This window comes from Leopardus geoffroyi, chromosome A1 (assembly GCF_018350155.1).
Source record: "Leopardus geoffroyi isolate Oge1 chromosome A1, O.geoffroyi_Oge1_pat1.0, whole genome shotgun sequence".
NCBI classification, from domain to species: Eukaryota; Metazoa; Chordata; class Mammalia; order Carnivora; family Felidae; genus Leopardus; species Leopardus geoffroyi.
In genome coordinates, this window is record NC_059326.1 from 196,180,511 (window position 1) to 196,196,829 (window position 16,319).

General features: G+C 52.9%; 1 protein-coding gene and 1 long non-coding RNA gene across 4 annotated transcripts in view; one reads left to right on the forward strand and one right to left on the reverse strand.

Moving 5' to 3' along the window:
* The window catches only part of SYNPO (synaptopodin), a 68,759-nt gene that overhangs the window by 36,606 nt on the left and 15,834 nt on the right, over window positions 1-16,319 (reverse strand). For all 3 annotated transcript variants that reach the window (XM_045437114.1, XM_045437116.1, XM_045437118.1), the window contains exon 2: window positions 738-1,388. In XM_045437114.1, coding sequence (XP_045293070.1) covers window positions 738-1,143 — 406 coding nt within the window. In that variant the 5' untranslated portion in view covers window positions 1,144-1,388. The remainder of the gene's footprint in view (window positions 1-737; window positions 1,389-16,319) is intronic.
* Window positions 14,573-16,249, forward strand: LOC123576185. Its single transcript, XR_006701212.1, has 3 exons — window positions 14,573-15,053; window positions 15,359-15,470; window positions 15,980-16,249. It is a non-coding gene; the product is annotated as an uncharacterized LOC123576185 (long non-coding RNA).

Here is a 16,319-nt window from a genome sequence, read left to right on the forward strand (position 1 = left end):
TGTCTTTCTTCCCTCCTTCTACGTTCCTTTTTTCCTTTGTTCCTTCTCTTTCTCCATTTGTTTATTCACTCCTTCCTTCCATCCAGTGAATACTGAGCTCTTCCCTATACACTGTCCTTGGGTCCTCACTTCAGCCCAAGTGACACGGGTCCTGCTTTTGTCATCTCTAACAGATGGGAAACTGGAGCCTGGGTGAGGAATGTGGGCCCAGCTCAGTCACCAATATGCCGAGAGACCTGGAGCAGTCTCTTCCTCACTCCGGGCCTCAGTTTTTCCATCTGTAAAATTAGGAGGTCAGCTTGGATCAAAGGCTTCAGTCTGTACCTCAGAAACCCCATGAGGGCAGCAACCATGTCTGCTTTGCCCGGTGCTGTGTCCCCAGCACCCTCAAGTAGCCGGCACACTCAATATGTTCAATGAGAGGCAGTCCTGCCCCTTCATTGCCTGGAATCCAAGGCCATTTGTTGCCACGAACGATTAAGGGCAGACAGAGTGAGGGATGGACTTTCGTGTAACCAAGCATGATATCAGGGCTTTCTTTCCCTGCCTTCTCCCGTGCCCCCCTTGGCAGAGAAAAGAGTGGGCATAGATGTGGCACGGAATCCCAGTCTCCCCTGTCTCCCCACAGTCTGTGGGACTGTGACAGACTGTTATGGATCATGGGAAGATATGGTCAGGAGACCTGTGGGGTCCCCAGTGGGCTCTGGCAGTCCAGGGGAAAAGGGACGTGAGCTTACCTGGTTTCTGGGCAACCCTGGGCCCCGCGCTGGGGCTGGGGCCGGGGCTGGTTGTCATCACCAGCTGAGCCTTCACCGCGTTCCCGTCCTGGCCGGCCTTGTTATCATGCTGGGACCCCCCTTGTGCTTCTCTGGAGTGTCTGGGTGCCTGGATGCCCAGGGCCTTGGGCAGCTCTGGTGCCCCCTGGGTGGCCCTGCAGGCAGGGCTGTCCCCATTCCTGCTGGCCACCCTGTCCTCATCCAAGTTCGTGAGCCCTGCCTCTCCCTGAAGGCCCTCCTCACCGCTGCTCTCCTCAGCCTCCAAGGCCAGACACCTGTAGCTCCCATCAGGGATCTGGAAGGTGCAGGGAGTGGGCCTGTCTTCGCTGGGTCCCAGGGGGGCAGGTGGGAGGTGGGGACCCAGCATGGTGCTGCCTCTCCTTAGAGACGCACAGAAGTGGGGGCCAGGCCGGCCACCTGTGCGGGCGCGCGTCTTTGCTCCTCTCCAGGGGTCTCTTCTGGCTCTCTGCAGCTTTCTTTTCTTCAGCCAACTCACAGAGCTGCGGCAAGGTCCAACTGTGGGGCCCTCCTGGGCTGGGTCGGGTGGTGGACCCCCAAGCCCTCTTCTCAACCTGTGTCTGGTCTGTGAGGCTCTCTTTCAAGATGATCTATCTGCACGGGGAGAAAAGAAACAGCAGATGAGACCGTATGCTGGGTGTTCTGGGCTGAATTTCTGAGACTTGTCCACCTTAAGGTGGCCCTGAGAACTGGCTGGGGTTTGGAGGTACAGGTCTCACACACCCACAGCCAAGTCCCAAGCTTCAGTCATTCGACATCCCAGATGTTCACCATATCCTTATGCCACCGGACACTTTATTTGCTTACTATTTTCCACAAATCAACTTTAAATAACTTAACTTCTGTCACTTTAGACTTATCTTAAGCCATAATCGCAGGAAAACCACAAGTATGTCACGCTAAGTCATTTCCCCCCCAAGACCCATTAAATAAATATCTAGTTATTTAAAAATACTTAACTGGGCACCGCCTAGAAAACATTCTCTCACATGCCAGAAAAGGTACATACACCACAGGAATCACAGGAACCGTGGGGCGGAGGACCCAAGACTGGGGCCAGGGGGCCACGGAAGAGGCTGTGTGCACCAAGGGGGACGGGCCAGCAACGTGCTTGTGTGCCCAGGCTTTGAGCTAGAACCCCAGCTCGGCCACCTGCCTAGCTGCCCTCTCTGAACCTCAGCTTCCCTGTCTGCAAAATAGGCACTGTACCATCCCCATGGAGGACTAAGTGAGAAAATACGTGCAGAGGACTCAGTATGGTTTTCGAGACGTGTTGGCTATTCTTTGACTTCGCAAAAACGTCTTGAGCTTTTATTGCCAGACACCATACAATGGGGGATAAAGAAGATATGGTATTCTGATTTCTGAAGCCTTAAAATCTGGTGGGGGGAGTGGTGAATGATAACAAGAACCATAATAATAACAGTAGGATTATTTATAAATGTTAACAGTGATGATGGCTTCGGAGAGAGGGCATGTGGGATGCGGAGAGGGGTGCGTGGGAGAGGAACCTGGGCGGGGAGAACTGGCTGGGCTGGGAGGCAGATGGAGAGTGGGTGTGGAGGAAGAGGGAGGAGCCTAGGCGCAACCAAGTTTGTTGTTGCTCTGGTGACGGGGGGGGGGGGGGGGGGGGGGGTGATTTCGTTAATAGAGATCAGGAGTCCATGTCCCAGGAAGGGCAGGTAGAGCTTAAGATGGCCAGTGGCCACGTACACTGGGAAGAAACCCTGGGATTTATAGATCTTGGTTAACAGATTCCACCTCCGCTTAGCGGTGTGAACTCGGGCAAGTGTGCATACTCCGAATCCCACTCGTCCTATTGCAAAATGGGGAGAGAAGAACCCCCCGCCTAACACACACATACACACACACTCACAAACACACACACCCTGGCTGGCCCATGGATAGTGAGAACCCTGAGTTGTGAAAGTGTGGACACTGGTGACCTCGGGGCTTACACTGACCTTACCTGCTGTGGTACTTGACCTGGAGGTCATGCCTCCACCCCCAGGCACCCCTACCCCCCCCCCCACCACCACTGAGACCAGCAGGCTGGGTTAAGGCCTTGGCTTCTTGGTTGGAGCTGTGCCAGGAGAGTGTGGTAGGTAAGAGGCAAGATAAGCACATTACCGGGCCCTGGGGCAAACCAGTGCCAACTAGGGAAAGGCCAACAAGCATCAGGATCGGAAAGATAACAGGCACCTGTTATAGCAGCCGCAGCGGAAGGGAAATCAACACAAAGAAGCTAGCCTTCTGCCCAGAGAAGAATGGGCACTCACAGTATTTGAACACCTATGCCATGCTGGGCCATTTGCTCAGGTTGTGGAGATAAATCATCACCACCACCCCTTGAGAGGGGTACTGTTGTCTCCTTTCAGAAGTGAGGAAATTGAGGCTCAGATAGCAAAGTGACTTCTGCCTAAGTCACACAGCTAGTAAGTGACAGGGCTCCATCTGTCCCCAGCTCTGACACCTTGACCGTGATGGTGGACACAAAGAGAAGAGATGGCTCCAGGGCCCTTCCCTCTCCATGCTTTTTTCGAACTCACCAGCTGCTGCCAGATTTCCGCCACTAGAGAGTCACAGAATCCTAGAATCTCACGAAGAGCCAGTAGAATTCTGAAAAGGCCTAACTAAAAGGCCACGCGACCTTGGGCAGATGCCTTTTGTACTCTGGAGTCCGTTTGCCCAAAGGCACAGTGGCAGGGTTGAGCCACATGATGCTGGAGGGTCCATCCAACGTTGGCATTGCAGGATGCCATGATTCTAGGCCCTTGGAGCCCCCCTCCCCCGTCACCACCGCCACCCACACCATCACAGAGCCAGATGGCAACAGGCAGGAGTGGGTGTGGGGGGCAGGGCTCTCCCTGACACGCCACAGGGGCCTCGCCTCGCTCTATCTCTGCTTCTGTTTTGCTGTATTTGACGGTGGCCACGGTTTCCAGGAAAGAAGAGAGAGGCGGAAGAGTTAACTTTCCGCCACCCACACAAATATTTTTGGCCAGCGTTGTCTTCACGCTGCCAAGCCAGGAGGGAGGGGTTGGCAGGAGCACTCCAATTCAAGGCTCCCTCCTGAGGAGGGAGGACTCCCAACCCAGCTGGGGGGCCTGGGCAGGCCCCTTGCGGCCTGAGCCCTGGAACACCCACTGAGCTCAGGAGGCCAGGGCAGGGGCAGGGTGGTCAGGACCCACAGCAGTAAGGGCAGCTGCTGCTTACCGAGCATCCGCTAGTGTGTGGCCAAGCCTTTTACCTAACACTCCTGGGGGGCGGCTGTGTGAGCGCTGTCTCCAGATGAGGAAACTGAGGCAAGAAGAGGTAAATTCCAAATCCAGAGGCACACGGGTGGTGAGTGGTAGAGCAGGGTGTGAATTCAGCTGCTGGGTCCTGTGCTCTCACCCTCTGCTCTCAGTGGCTGCCAACTTAACTCTGGAACCCCTGCAGGGGGCCTGTCTGTGTGGGCACATCTCCAAACGTGGGCAGGAGAGAGCCAGTTCCAACCTTGGCAGAAATATGGGGTGGGGGGGTCCTCTAATGCCAGCTCCCTCAAATCCACATCCCTCATCTGGCCACAGGCTCTAAGGGCACGGAGGCTCGGCAGGCAGGGCCAACGCAGAAGGCAGCAAACCTATTGTCCTCTTCTCCGAAAGGGCAACTTTCCCAGGGCTGGGAAGGACTCACCCAGGTCCTACGGCAGGTCAGATGCAAGTCTTGTACTAGGACCCAGGCATCCAGGCACCTGCCTCCAGCTAAGCCCTGCTCCACCCCAAGGGGTCAATTTCCTTCCTCCCTCCCCTGACCTCCAGGAGTCCAAACAGGGTACCGAGCTGAGCTGAGCATCAGATGCTCTATGGTCCCCGTGCATACAGATCTGAGGGGCTGCCGAGACCTCCTGAGAGTGGGCCCAGGGAACGTGGCCTTGGGAACCTCATGTTCTTCCTGCTGTTCCCTGTGTGATGAGGGAAGGACACTGGCGTTTTGGGATCAGATCGGATTCAAATTCTGACTCCAGCATTCGGTGGCCGCCTGACCCTGGGCGGGTCTCTTCATATTTCTGAGCTTCAGTTTTCCCAGCTGCAGAATGGGTTCAAATAGGGCCTATGTCCAAAGGTTGTTGTAGGGATTAGTTGGAAAACATAGGCTGATTCCTTCACTCAGCAGGGAATGGAGGAGCACTGCTGTCTTCTCACCTGCTGGGCTCTGGGGATGATGGACAGCCAGGCGAGTATGCAGCACTGGCCTCCCCTGACTCCCCGACTGCAGTGCCCACAGCCTGCTTTGTGGCTGCAGGGGAAGGTAGAGGGAGTGAGGGGTGCGGAGGATCCGTACATTCCAGGGGTCAGAGCATGGAGAGTCAGTTTTGACTGTCCCAGTGATTTAGTGAGTCATGTTGGGGAAATCAGAGGAGCTGATTCTATAGTGGGGACATGGAAGCAGCAGAGAGGGGAGGAGCAGCCCAGGAAGACTAGACCCTCATTCCTCTGAAGGCCTTTTTGCCCCGGAAGTCTCCACACCTGGGCTCCCCACCTGTAGTCTTTTCCTGTCTCCACCCTCTATTGGGTCTAGTCCATTCTTCTAAAGCCCAGCTTTGAATGTCTTGCTCACTTGCTCAAGGACCCTCCATGGCCCCCCATTGCTCACAGAACTTAAAAAAGAAACAACAATTGCAAACAAAGGGAAATGCAGATTCAGAGGCAGATCTCATGATTCTTGGCTGAGGGGAAGGAAGGAGGGCTTCCTGGGGATGATGACGCTTCAGTTGGATTTGAAGGACCTTGATAGGAAGTGCTTGGCATTCTGATGGATGGAAGAAACCATCCATCCATCAAGGCCCAGTGAAGGCAAGAAGGCAGGACGATTTGGGGATGAATCTGGAGAAATATGTGGGCCTGGAGAGGCTGAGGCTAGGTTACGTGTGGCAGGGCAGAGGGAGGTAAGGCTGTAAGACCAAAGTGTGACAGGCTTCACTTGCCTGGACTCTCTCCTCCTGGCTTGAGAGGTGATGTAGAGGGCGGCCCTATGGGACTAGGGGAGCTACTGCAAGGCCGAGTTCTTGGGGTGGGGCTGGGAGGAGAGGATGGGCGGCTGGAACAAGGGCTGGCGTGCAGGGATTCCTGCCAGAGGAACATTTTGGAGCAGTTTCCTCAACACCTGGCACTGCGCCAGGCACATAACAACAAAGATAATAGTTGATGTTTATGACGTGTTTACTATATCAGGTGCTGTTCCAGACACTTAGTGTGCAGTAACTCATCCCCTCCTCATCACAACCCTATAAGGAAGGTGCTATTATTATCCCCATTTTACAGATAGGGAAGCTGGGCCTACGTGACTTGCCAAGCTCACACAGCTAGTAAGTGGATGAGTCAGGGTCCATCTCCTGATAGTCTAGCCCCAGATATCACTCTTATCCATAAGGCTGTACTGCCTCAATAGTGTAATTAATACTGAATGAATGAATGAATGAATGAGAAGGAAGGAAGGATGGGAGGGAGAGAGGGAGGATATTATCTCCAACATCTGGTACATTGCCTGGCACAGAGTAGCCACTCAATAAATATTTATCAAAATAATGAGTGCAAGGTGACCAAGGCATTAGCTTTACGTGTAGCCTAGGGGCACAAATGGACTTCTCCTGGGGAAAGGAGTAAGTCAGATCTGGTGCAAAGGGCTCATCTGCCTACCCCACCCCTGCCCAATAGCACCTCAGCATCAGGAGTAGTTTGGGGGGTAGTGTCTGGCCCATCCAGAGCTGAGTTCCCCCATCACTAGGAAGAGATCTTCTGTTGTCCTCAAGAATCTGAGCTGAGAGTATGTTCCCGTCTTAGTGCTTCTCTCCAAGGAGGGGATGGGAGCCAAGGTGGGGGGTTTCTTCCTTATGGTTCCAAAGGGGGAATCCCAAGCCCCCCAACCTCTAGAACAGCTGGGCATGAGGAAGCCCAGCATTCATGATTATCTTGCTTTATCATGATTATCATGATTATCTTCTTGGAAGAGTCACTTCCTTCCAGTGGGGCCTCAGTTTCCCCAGCTGAAAAGGCCTTGGGCAGAGTGGTGGTGGGGGTATTCACAGGCAAGATTGAAACTATCCCTGAATTCACCCTGGACTTGCCCCGTCCCGTCATTTTCCAGTGATTGAAGTCAGCTCCAGAGAGATATGCAAGTAGTGGCCACACATTACTGACTGACCCCTCCTTCCAGTGCTGCAGGACAGATTGACCAATCCTGGCCTCCTTCCTGCCTGCCTCAGCCTCCAGCTATCACTGCCCTGGCTGCCCAGCCTGCTGTGACCTCTCTTCCTTCCTCCCTACATCTCTTCTCTCCTCTGTTCCCGTCCACCTCCTGGGGCAGATGGAGCCAGGGTCCAGTGGGCATCACGTGAAGCTGGGCAGGGCGGGGGGAGTTCAAGAGGCGTCAGGAAACGATCGCTTGGCAGGAGGTGAGGGGCTGGGAAGAGGTCCCCAAGCTGGGCTCGCTGGGTGTTCTCAGGAGAGATGAGTGTCAGCCAGGCCTCAGTGCAGCCTCACAATAACTGGGCCAGTCACATTGTCTCCCTGAATTTCAGTTGCCTTCTTGGGAGAATGGCTACTCAGTCATTCATTTATTCATTCATTCATTCGACACGTACTCACTGAATGCCAGCTATGTGCCAGCGGCTATTTTAAGCACGGGTGGTACACAGTGAACAAAAAAGAAAAAAACCCTGCCCACGTGAAGCTCACATGTTAGTTGGGGTGGATGGATGATAAATAAATAAGAAAGTATGTCAGATGGTGATAAGTACAATGGAAAAATAATTAAGCAGGAAAGAGAACCAGGGACTGCGGTGTATTATTAGGACAGAGAAAACAGTGATATTAATGTGAAAAACCTTGACAGATGCCATTCTGTGTTTTTATGGCATATGTATTTCAAGTTTGCAATTACGTTAAATTCTCATATGCAATTATAAATACATAAAATCAACATTAGGTGGCAAACTCGGGAACGTAAGCCTGCAAACCTCTGGGAGATTTATTTCTTATGCTGATATTCTGATTGTGCAATTGTTCATTTCATCTTATGAACACATCTGCCGTTTAGGGTTGAGTATTTTTATAATCCTGGATATACAAATATGATTTTGCATATTAGCATTATCTCTTTGAAAAACATTGTTTTCCAAATTCATTAAACTGAGAGTATCTCCTCGGTGTAAAACACCTGCTATGCAATGAACTTGAGGATTATAATGATGATGTTACAATGTTGTGAAGATGAAGTCAGGTGATGTGCATAAGTACTTGATGAGATGCAGCTATTGTTAGAATTATTTTTGGCAAGGGGTGACTGGGGATATAATCAGAATAAAAGCTACCATTTATTGAATATTGACTATGTGCTGGGCACTGAGCTCATACATTATAGCAATTGTGATCTTATTTATTCCCCATAAAAACTACCTACTAGCGGTAGGCAGCAGGTACCTACTACTATTCCCATTTAACAGATGGGGAAATAGAGGCCGGGAGTATGAGTCTACCCATGATTCCAGAGCAGGAAAACAACAAGCCAGGACTTGAGGGTGCCTGGGGCCTGAGCTGGCCATCTGGGGGTTCTCTGAGGGTCAGTGCAAAGAACCCTTCATACTGGCCATGGCTCTGCCATGCCTTCTGTGACCTGCGCCACATGTCTCCACTCCCAGGCCTTGAGGACCCACAACCGGACAAGTACAGGGCTGGGCTTGGGGTCTCCAAGTGCCCTTCCAGCTCTGGATCACCCATGACTCGCAGCACCCAGGATGCTGGAGGATTCGAGCCCGTTCCAAATGGACTTGCCAAATCTAGCCTGCTCACAAAATCAGCCAAGTCCCATGCACGTCACATCTATTTCTGCCCTGCTGGGTTTATAAATATGTGGGCCAGGGAACCAGCTTCGGCAGAACCGGAGAGACTGAAGTCATGGCTATAAATACAGGGCCAAGGCTTTCTGGGGTCAGGTGGGGGATGCCGCAGGGTCAAGGCCAGCCTGAAAAACCACACCCCAGAGGTCCTACATGCAGTTCTGTCTCCTGGAAACCCAAGAGAATGGCGGCCCCAGGAGCAGGGACTTGCTCAAGGCCACAGGGGCAGTGAGAGTCAACGGTGGGCTTGGAGCACGGGTCTCCCGGCTCTGAGTAGAGGCTGTTCCTCATGCCACCTACCATCCACGCTCATAAGTGCCCCCTCACCCCGCCCTGAGGGGTCACCTGGGAGAGCCCAGTTTGCACAAACACATGATATTATAATTTAAGTTTATAAAATAAGCTTCTACTGGGGCGCCTGGATGGCTCAGTTGGTTGGACGTCCGGCTCTTGGTTTCGGCTCAGGTCATGACCCCGCGGTTCGTGGGTTCGAGCACCACGTCAGGCTCTGCGTTGGCAGCGTGGAGCCTGCCTGGGATTGTCTATCTGTCTCTCAAAATAAATAAACTTAAAAAAATAAATTAAGCTTCTACGAACAACATACTGCTTTTTATCTGTGGGATGTATTGGGGTTCTTAAATTTTTCATTTGAGAAAGTTCTATGACTAAAAATTGAGGAAATTACTAACGATACCTACCTCCCCCTCGATGGGACCCTTCCCCATGCAGACAGGGGGCCCAGCCACGTGCTGAAGCCTGCCATCCTGACCCAACAGTCACCTGTGTGAATTTCTTCCCAAGTCTGCACTCAGAGATATCACTTTGATAGCTCAAAATTGGCCATGGTGGGAGTTGTTACACCATAGAGATGGGCGGGTGCTACAGATCAGGCTCCCCTCCCCTCCGCCATCTCCCCCACCCCGGCCACCCCCCACCCCCACTCCAGAGAGCCAGTTGTTAAACATTTAGCAGCACACTACTGGTTAAGACCATAGCTGGTGAATCCCTACTATGCCTGTTTCCTGGCTGGCTGAACTTGGGGGGCCAGTTATCTTACCACTGCGAGCCTCCATTTTTCCACCTGTAAAGTGGGAGCCATAACCACACCTGCATCATACCTACCATGGAGGCTAAATGAGCTTGTACCCCTAAGGGTTAGCACAGCGGTTTCCAAACTTGTCTGCGCGGTAGAACCCCCGAGGATTTTTTACACACACCAAAGGCCCAGCCGTACCCCAGGCCAGTTCAATTACAACCTATGGAGGTAGGCACCAATTTACTATTTTGAAGCTTCCCAGGTGATTCCAATATGCAGTCAGGGCTGGGAACCACTGGCTCACATTGCCTGCCTCTTTGTATGTACTTAGCAGCTATCCAGGAACCAAGAGAGAGAAGGGAGCAGTGATGGGGGCGTTTGTTTGTTTGTTTGTTTGTTCTATTTAAAGGCCCAGTCTGCCTAAAGTGTGCAGGAGATGCTGTTTCCAGGGACCATGGAAGGAGGGCCTTTGCCCTCTCCCTTCCAGATGTGCTCTTGGACCCCCCACACGCTCCACAGCAGAGGGGCACAAGCCTATAAACCCCAAGGGGGCCTCACTTCATTTGGTACTTAGCTGGCCAGCCAGGAGATAGGCAGGCCTCAGCCGGGCCTCTCCCACCCTTCCTAGAGACAGGCTGGCTTTTCTCAACCCACAGGCCAAGGATCCACGAAGCTTGGCCTAGCCTGGGAGACAGCAAGCTGCTGGCTTGAAAGACTCAGATTAAGAATAGAGCTATAAGAGCCAATGCCAAGGGCTTGGGGCCTCAGCCCAGCTTTTCCATGGACCACCACCAACGAAAATCAGTGGCAAAAATAATCATAATAGTGGCCAATATGTATTGGATTCTTCCTATGCACTAGGATGTACCACATAAGCACCTTGACAGACAGTCTGATCCAGGGGACGCTAGCCGCATGCGTTACTTGCACTTGAGATGTGGCAAGGTCAGATTGAGATGTACTGTGAATAAAGGATAGCATCGGATTTCAAAACTTTCGTCCCCGAAGAAGAATGTAAAATGTCTCACTGATAACTTTTTAAAGATTTATTACATGTTAGGACGATGCTATCTTGGTTTTAAATAAATGTGTTATTAAAATAAATTCCACGAAGTTTTTTTTTTCCCCACCTGCTTCTTTTTACTTGTTTAGGGTGGCTGCTAGGCAATTTGAAACGACATATGTACTCGCGTTATTTCAATAAACGGGGCTGGCATAGAGGTCAGGAGGGCATACTGCCTAGGGCCACAGTCCTGGGCTTCACATTCTATTCTGTATTCTGCCACTTACCAGCTGTGAGACCTTAGGCAAGTACTATAACTCTGTGCCTTGGTTTCCTCATCTGTCAAATTAGGATAATAATAGTACCTACCTCTTTTTTTTTTTTTTAATTTTTTAAGTTTTATTTATTTATTTTTGAGAGAGAGACAGAGAGAGTGGGGGAGGGGCAGAGAGAGGGATAGAGAGAGTCCCAAGCAGGCTCTGTGCTGTCGAGCCTGACGCGGGGCTCGAACTCATACACCATGAGATCATGACCTGAGCCGAAACCAAGAGTCGGACTCTTAACCGACTGAGCCACCCAGGCACCCCAATAGTACCTACCTCTTACACTTTGGTGTGGATTCAGTGTCTTGGTACAGAGAAAGCACCCATGAAAAATCAGCTATCAGGGGACCATGTGGCACACAGCTAAATGATTTCCTTGGATTATCTCATGCCACCGTAGGGGCTGAGCTCCCTGTCACTGGCAGTGAACAGAGCCTGGGAGACTCCTTGGCAGGCTGCTCTAGAGGTAGTCAGGAAATTGAATGTGGGTCAGGGAGGCATTGGATGAAGTGGTCTTTGAAGATGGCTTCCAGCACTGACACTGCTCTGTGCTGCTGTCTGTCCCTTGCTTAGTGTTTTCCATTCATCTCTTCTCCACCATATCCTTTTCATTCAACCCAACTGAATTTTCATTCAACCCAGCGGAATATAATGAGCCACCAGGCATATAGGTGCCACCAGGGGCCAGCCGGACACTGGGGGGTGTGGGGGGGAAACCAAGGTAAGCAGATGGGGCTCCTGCCTTCAAGCAGTCCAGCATGGGCAAGAGGACATGAGGCAGTGGCTTGGATATTTATAACACAAGGTAGGAGGGGACAAGGGCTGTGAGCAGTTATCTAGCCTCTTTAAGCCTCAATTTTCCATCTGTAAAATGGAGCCAATGACAGACCCACCTCCTAGGACTTGTGAGGATTACATGAAATCATATGGGAGAAGCACTTAGCACCATACCAGGCACAGGGACAAGTCCAGGAAGTGTTGGTCATCGTTCTGGTCCCACAAGCGCTGGCACGGTGTCAGCTTTGCTCGCTGCCATTCATTCAAGCATTCATTCAGCAAGCAGTTTTTAAACATGTGCTGTGAGCCAGGGCTGCTCTGGGAGCTGGGAGTACAGCGGGGACAAGTCTCCTGGACTTGGAAATGCTGAGGGCAGGGCATGGCAGGACACACGACAAAGTAGTAGTTGAATAAATAAGCCAGGTAATTGCAGATCATGGAAAGCACTCTGTAAGGGATAGAGGGACGAGGCACGCTCCCTGCTCTAGTGCAGGAGCTATCATCCCTAGGACCTACTGTAATGCCTGGCACCTAGTAGGTGCTCACTAAATGCATGTAGCACAGATCTCAAATGACAGACACGATAGGGTGTGGGAAAGGGGTGGACTGGTTCTGCCTGGAAACTTTCTCTGATGGGGGTGGGGGGTGGGGAATCAGATTGTCAGTTCATCAGCGACCTGGCGGTACAGGGAGGTGGGCACCTAGGGTTGGAGACCTGGGTTCAAGCTAAAGTTATGATCTGCCATCTCCTGTGAGCCACTGACTTCAGGCAAGCTGTTTCTCCTCTCTTGCCTCAGTTTACCCCTCTGTAAAGTGAAGAGGTTGAACAAGACACTTGCCAAGAGTTCCTTCAACTCTGGTAAGTCTGTGGATCTATCTTACTAAGATTCTGTGTCTTGGGGGCGCCTGGGTGGCTCATTCCGTTAAAGGCCTGACTCTTCATTTTGGCTCAGGTCATGATCTCGCGACTCGTGAGATCGAGCCCCGCACCAGGCTCTGAGCTGACAGTGCGGAGCCTGCTTGGGATTCTCTGTCTCCCTCTCTCTCTGCCCCTCTCCCACCCACTCAATTTCTCTCTCTCTCTTTCACACATAAATAAACATTTAAAAAAGAAAAAGATTCTGTGTCTTGATCCTGGAGGGCAGGGGGTGGGGGAGGGGTTGAGGCTGTGAAGCATGGAGAGACCTGGCTGAGGGAGTGTGCCCAGGCCTCCCTGGGGACCCCTCAACTTCAGCCCACCTGTGGAAGGAGCCAAAGGCAGGAGACACTGGTACGCATTGGCCGAATAGTGGGACTGGGAGAGGGCTAAAGCCCCCATCGGATTCTTGAATTGCCTTTCCCTCAGGGCCCTGAGCCTCAGCTTGTTCACTTCTGGTATCGGGGGCCTCCCTTTCCCCAGGGACGGCTCATTCAGTCTTTCTTGAGCACCCCTTTTCTACAGAGGTGACATCTTCCTTCTAGTAGCCCCTCCACCCCGCCCCACGGATCTCAGCCCCATCGTCTTGAGTATGACAGAACAAGTTCAGCCCTGTTTTCTATCCCTTCCCTCAAGCTAAATCAGTCCCTTCACACTATTCCACACAGGACAGAGTTTTCTGACCCCCCCCCCCGCCCCCCCCATCCTGTGCACCCTCCTCTACTGTCAGTCCGGTCTGTCAGACTCTCCGAAGGGAACGGACCCCAATATTCCAGGAAAACCAAAGCAGCACAAACCATGGCAAGCCCATCACCACCTCCACTTCGGATAGTCTATCATGATCAGTGCAGCCTGGCATCAAACTGGCCCTTTCGCCCTCTTTCAACAGCAGTATCTCTGCTGGGTCGTACTGTCCCCAGGGATCCCAGAGACCTCTTCCACTGTCATACCACATCTCCTGCATCCTGTACCTGTGCTGTGGGCATTTCAAGCCCAGGGGAGGACTCCGATGTGTATTTCGGTTAGTTTGACCCTCTGTGGAAAGGATTCTCAGGGAGGGGTGGAGTCAAGATACAAGAAAATCATAGTCACCACCGACGCCTCCCCCCACCCCGTCCGGCACATACACGCACATACAGGATGAAATAAAATAATGGACGGGAAACGTGTTTTGTCAACAGGTATCCAAAGCTATCATTAAGGAAACTCAGAACACACTGAGGCAAGGGCTGGCGGGCTGAACAAGCGTGAGGTGTGGGGCACTGGAATCCCAGGGCTAGAGAGAGGATGGAGGTCCAGTCTTAGGGGTTGGGGCGGGTGGGGGAAGGGGAGCTTGGGCAGAAGGTGCTGAAGGAGGAGGCTGGGGGTGCCGAGTCTAACGCTGCTAACGCTGCGGACGCGATTCTTTGTCCGTCTCCGACCCCCCGCCTCTCCTCTCCGCTGACGCCTTGGCTCGCACACATGGAGGCATCCCAGCCCTGCTGCCTCTGCGCTCTGTTGCCAAGGGCAGGACGCTTCCCTTCCCTGGGCCTGAGGAAAGGGCAGCCTCGGGGTGCTGCTTCACACGGCAGGCACGGTGGGGGTGAAAGTGCTGAACGCGGTGCCTGGAGCAGAGCCACAGCCCAGTGCCCCCCCCGGCGACAGCGTGGGGCAGCGCTTGGCCGATGGGCCCTGTTCTCCGGGGACCTGCTTTGGCGGGGGAGGGGGGAGGGGGCAGCGGTGGACAAACTGCGTGACGTTGGCTGAGTTACTTTGCCTCTCTGAGACTGGTTTCCCATATGCAAACCAGGGCTAATTACGGCGCCCACCTCATCCGGCTGCTGTGTGGATTAAACCAGTTCATGTAAGTAAAGGGCTTCGAGCTCAACAGTAAGTACCCGGTAAGTGTTATTGTGGTTGCAGTGAAGGGCTGAGCCAGGGGTTCTAGAAACCCTCCAGCTCAGCACCTGCCCTCCGGCCGGAGCTGCCGCACCATGTGCGTGCGTGTGTGTATATGTCTGTCTTGTGTGTGTGTGTGTGTGTGTGTGTGTGTGCATATCTATCTGTGTGTGTATCTGTGCATGTGTGCGTCTGCGTGTGTCTGCATGTGTGTATCTGCGTGTGTCTGTGTGTGTGTGTGGGTGCGCACGCGTGTGGGGCGGCTGTTGGAGTCTGTGCAGTGCTGCTGGGAGTGGCCTAGGAGGTGGCTCCGCCAGACCAAACAACCCCAGTGCTTCAAGCTCCAGGCTTTTCTCTGACTCTGTTTGCTTTCTTTCTCTCCTTTCCGGTTCCCCTTTAACTGGTTCCTGCTTCCAGTGAGCAGAGCCGGAGGGAGGCCCTGGCAGGGTAGGTACTGGGCCCTCCCCTCCCCCTCCGCAGGAGGTTTTCTAGATCCTGCTTCCCTGCCACAGCCCCACACAGGCCCCTTTCCTGTCTGAGCCTCAGTTTCCCGGTTCCCTCCTGTAGGAAGCCGCCCTACTCTCCTGCTGGCAATGCCAACGGAAAGCACTGTTACCAACCCACCCACTGCCCGGGACTGGGGCCCAGGGTTCCTCCAGGAGGTGGTTTTGGGAGATCTGAAACCAGCCCCCAGAGAGGAGCCTTCCTGAGGCTCCCTAAGATTCTGACCACCTGGCCTTACTACCTATAAGGGCTGTGACCCCACCGAGGGACCAGAAGGACTATTTGGGAGCATTTGAGGGGCAAGGGACCCTGAGGCCAGCCATGCCCGGGCCTCAGGCCTCTAGGGTTCCATTCAGCCAGGTGAGTATCCACTGAACACTTACTACCCGCCAGGTTGGCTCACTTGACCCCCACCAACACCCCACGAAGTAAGTGCGATCCCTGCCCCAGTTTTACAGATGAGGAAACTGACAGACGAGTTAAGTGGTCAGCTTGAAGTTACAGGGCCAGTAGGAGCAGGGCCGGGCCTGGAGACCAAGGCTGGGAAAGAGTTAGCACTCTCCCCTCATCTCAGGGCAATCGCTCTCGGTCTCGTCCTCCCCCTCGTGAAGTGGTGATGACACCCTGCTCTTAAGTCAGCAGAGTCACTGCCAGGCCCGACACCTTTGAGCTACCACTTATTGGGTGCAGTGTGTGCCGTGGCTTCTGTCCCATCGTCTCAGGCGTCTTCATGACAACCCATTTTACAGATCAGGAAAGTAGAGCTGAGAGAGGTGCAGTAACCCGGTGAGGTCCCATAGTCGCAGCAAGAAGGAAGCACAGGTCCACCTGACTGCTTTTCTTCCTTCTCTTTTTTCCTAACCCCACAGCAAGCTCCAGCTTTCCTTTGCCTGAAGTCGATATCGTCACCGGTAGACCTGTGTGTGACTCTACGGGGAACGTGCTATCCCTCCACGTTCTGCCTCTAGCAAACCCAGGAAAGGAAAATCAAGGTGAAATCTAAGGAAGGGGGCGCCCAGGGCATCACTGTGGCTGGGTTTAACTCGAATCCTCTGCCTTCATTGGAACCCACCGTTTAGCACAACAAGGGTTACATACGTAAGTGGACCCTGGTCGTATGAAAAGTTCCATCTGCTAAATGGGAATGTTTCTTTAGGAAGGGGTTGCTCCTTAAAGCCCATTCCTCCCAACTAAGCAATGCCAACGCCC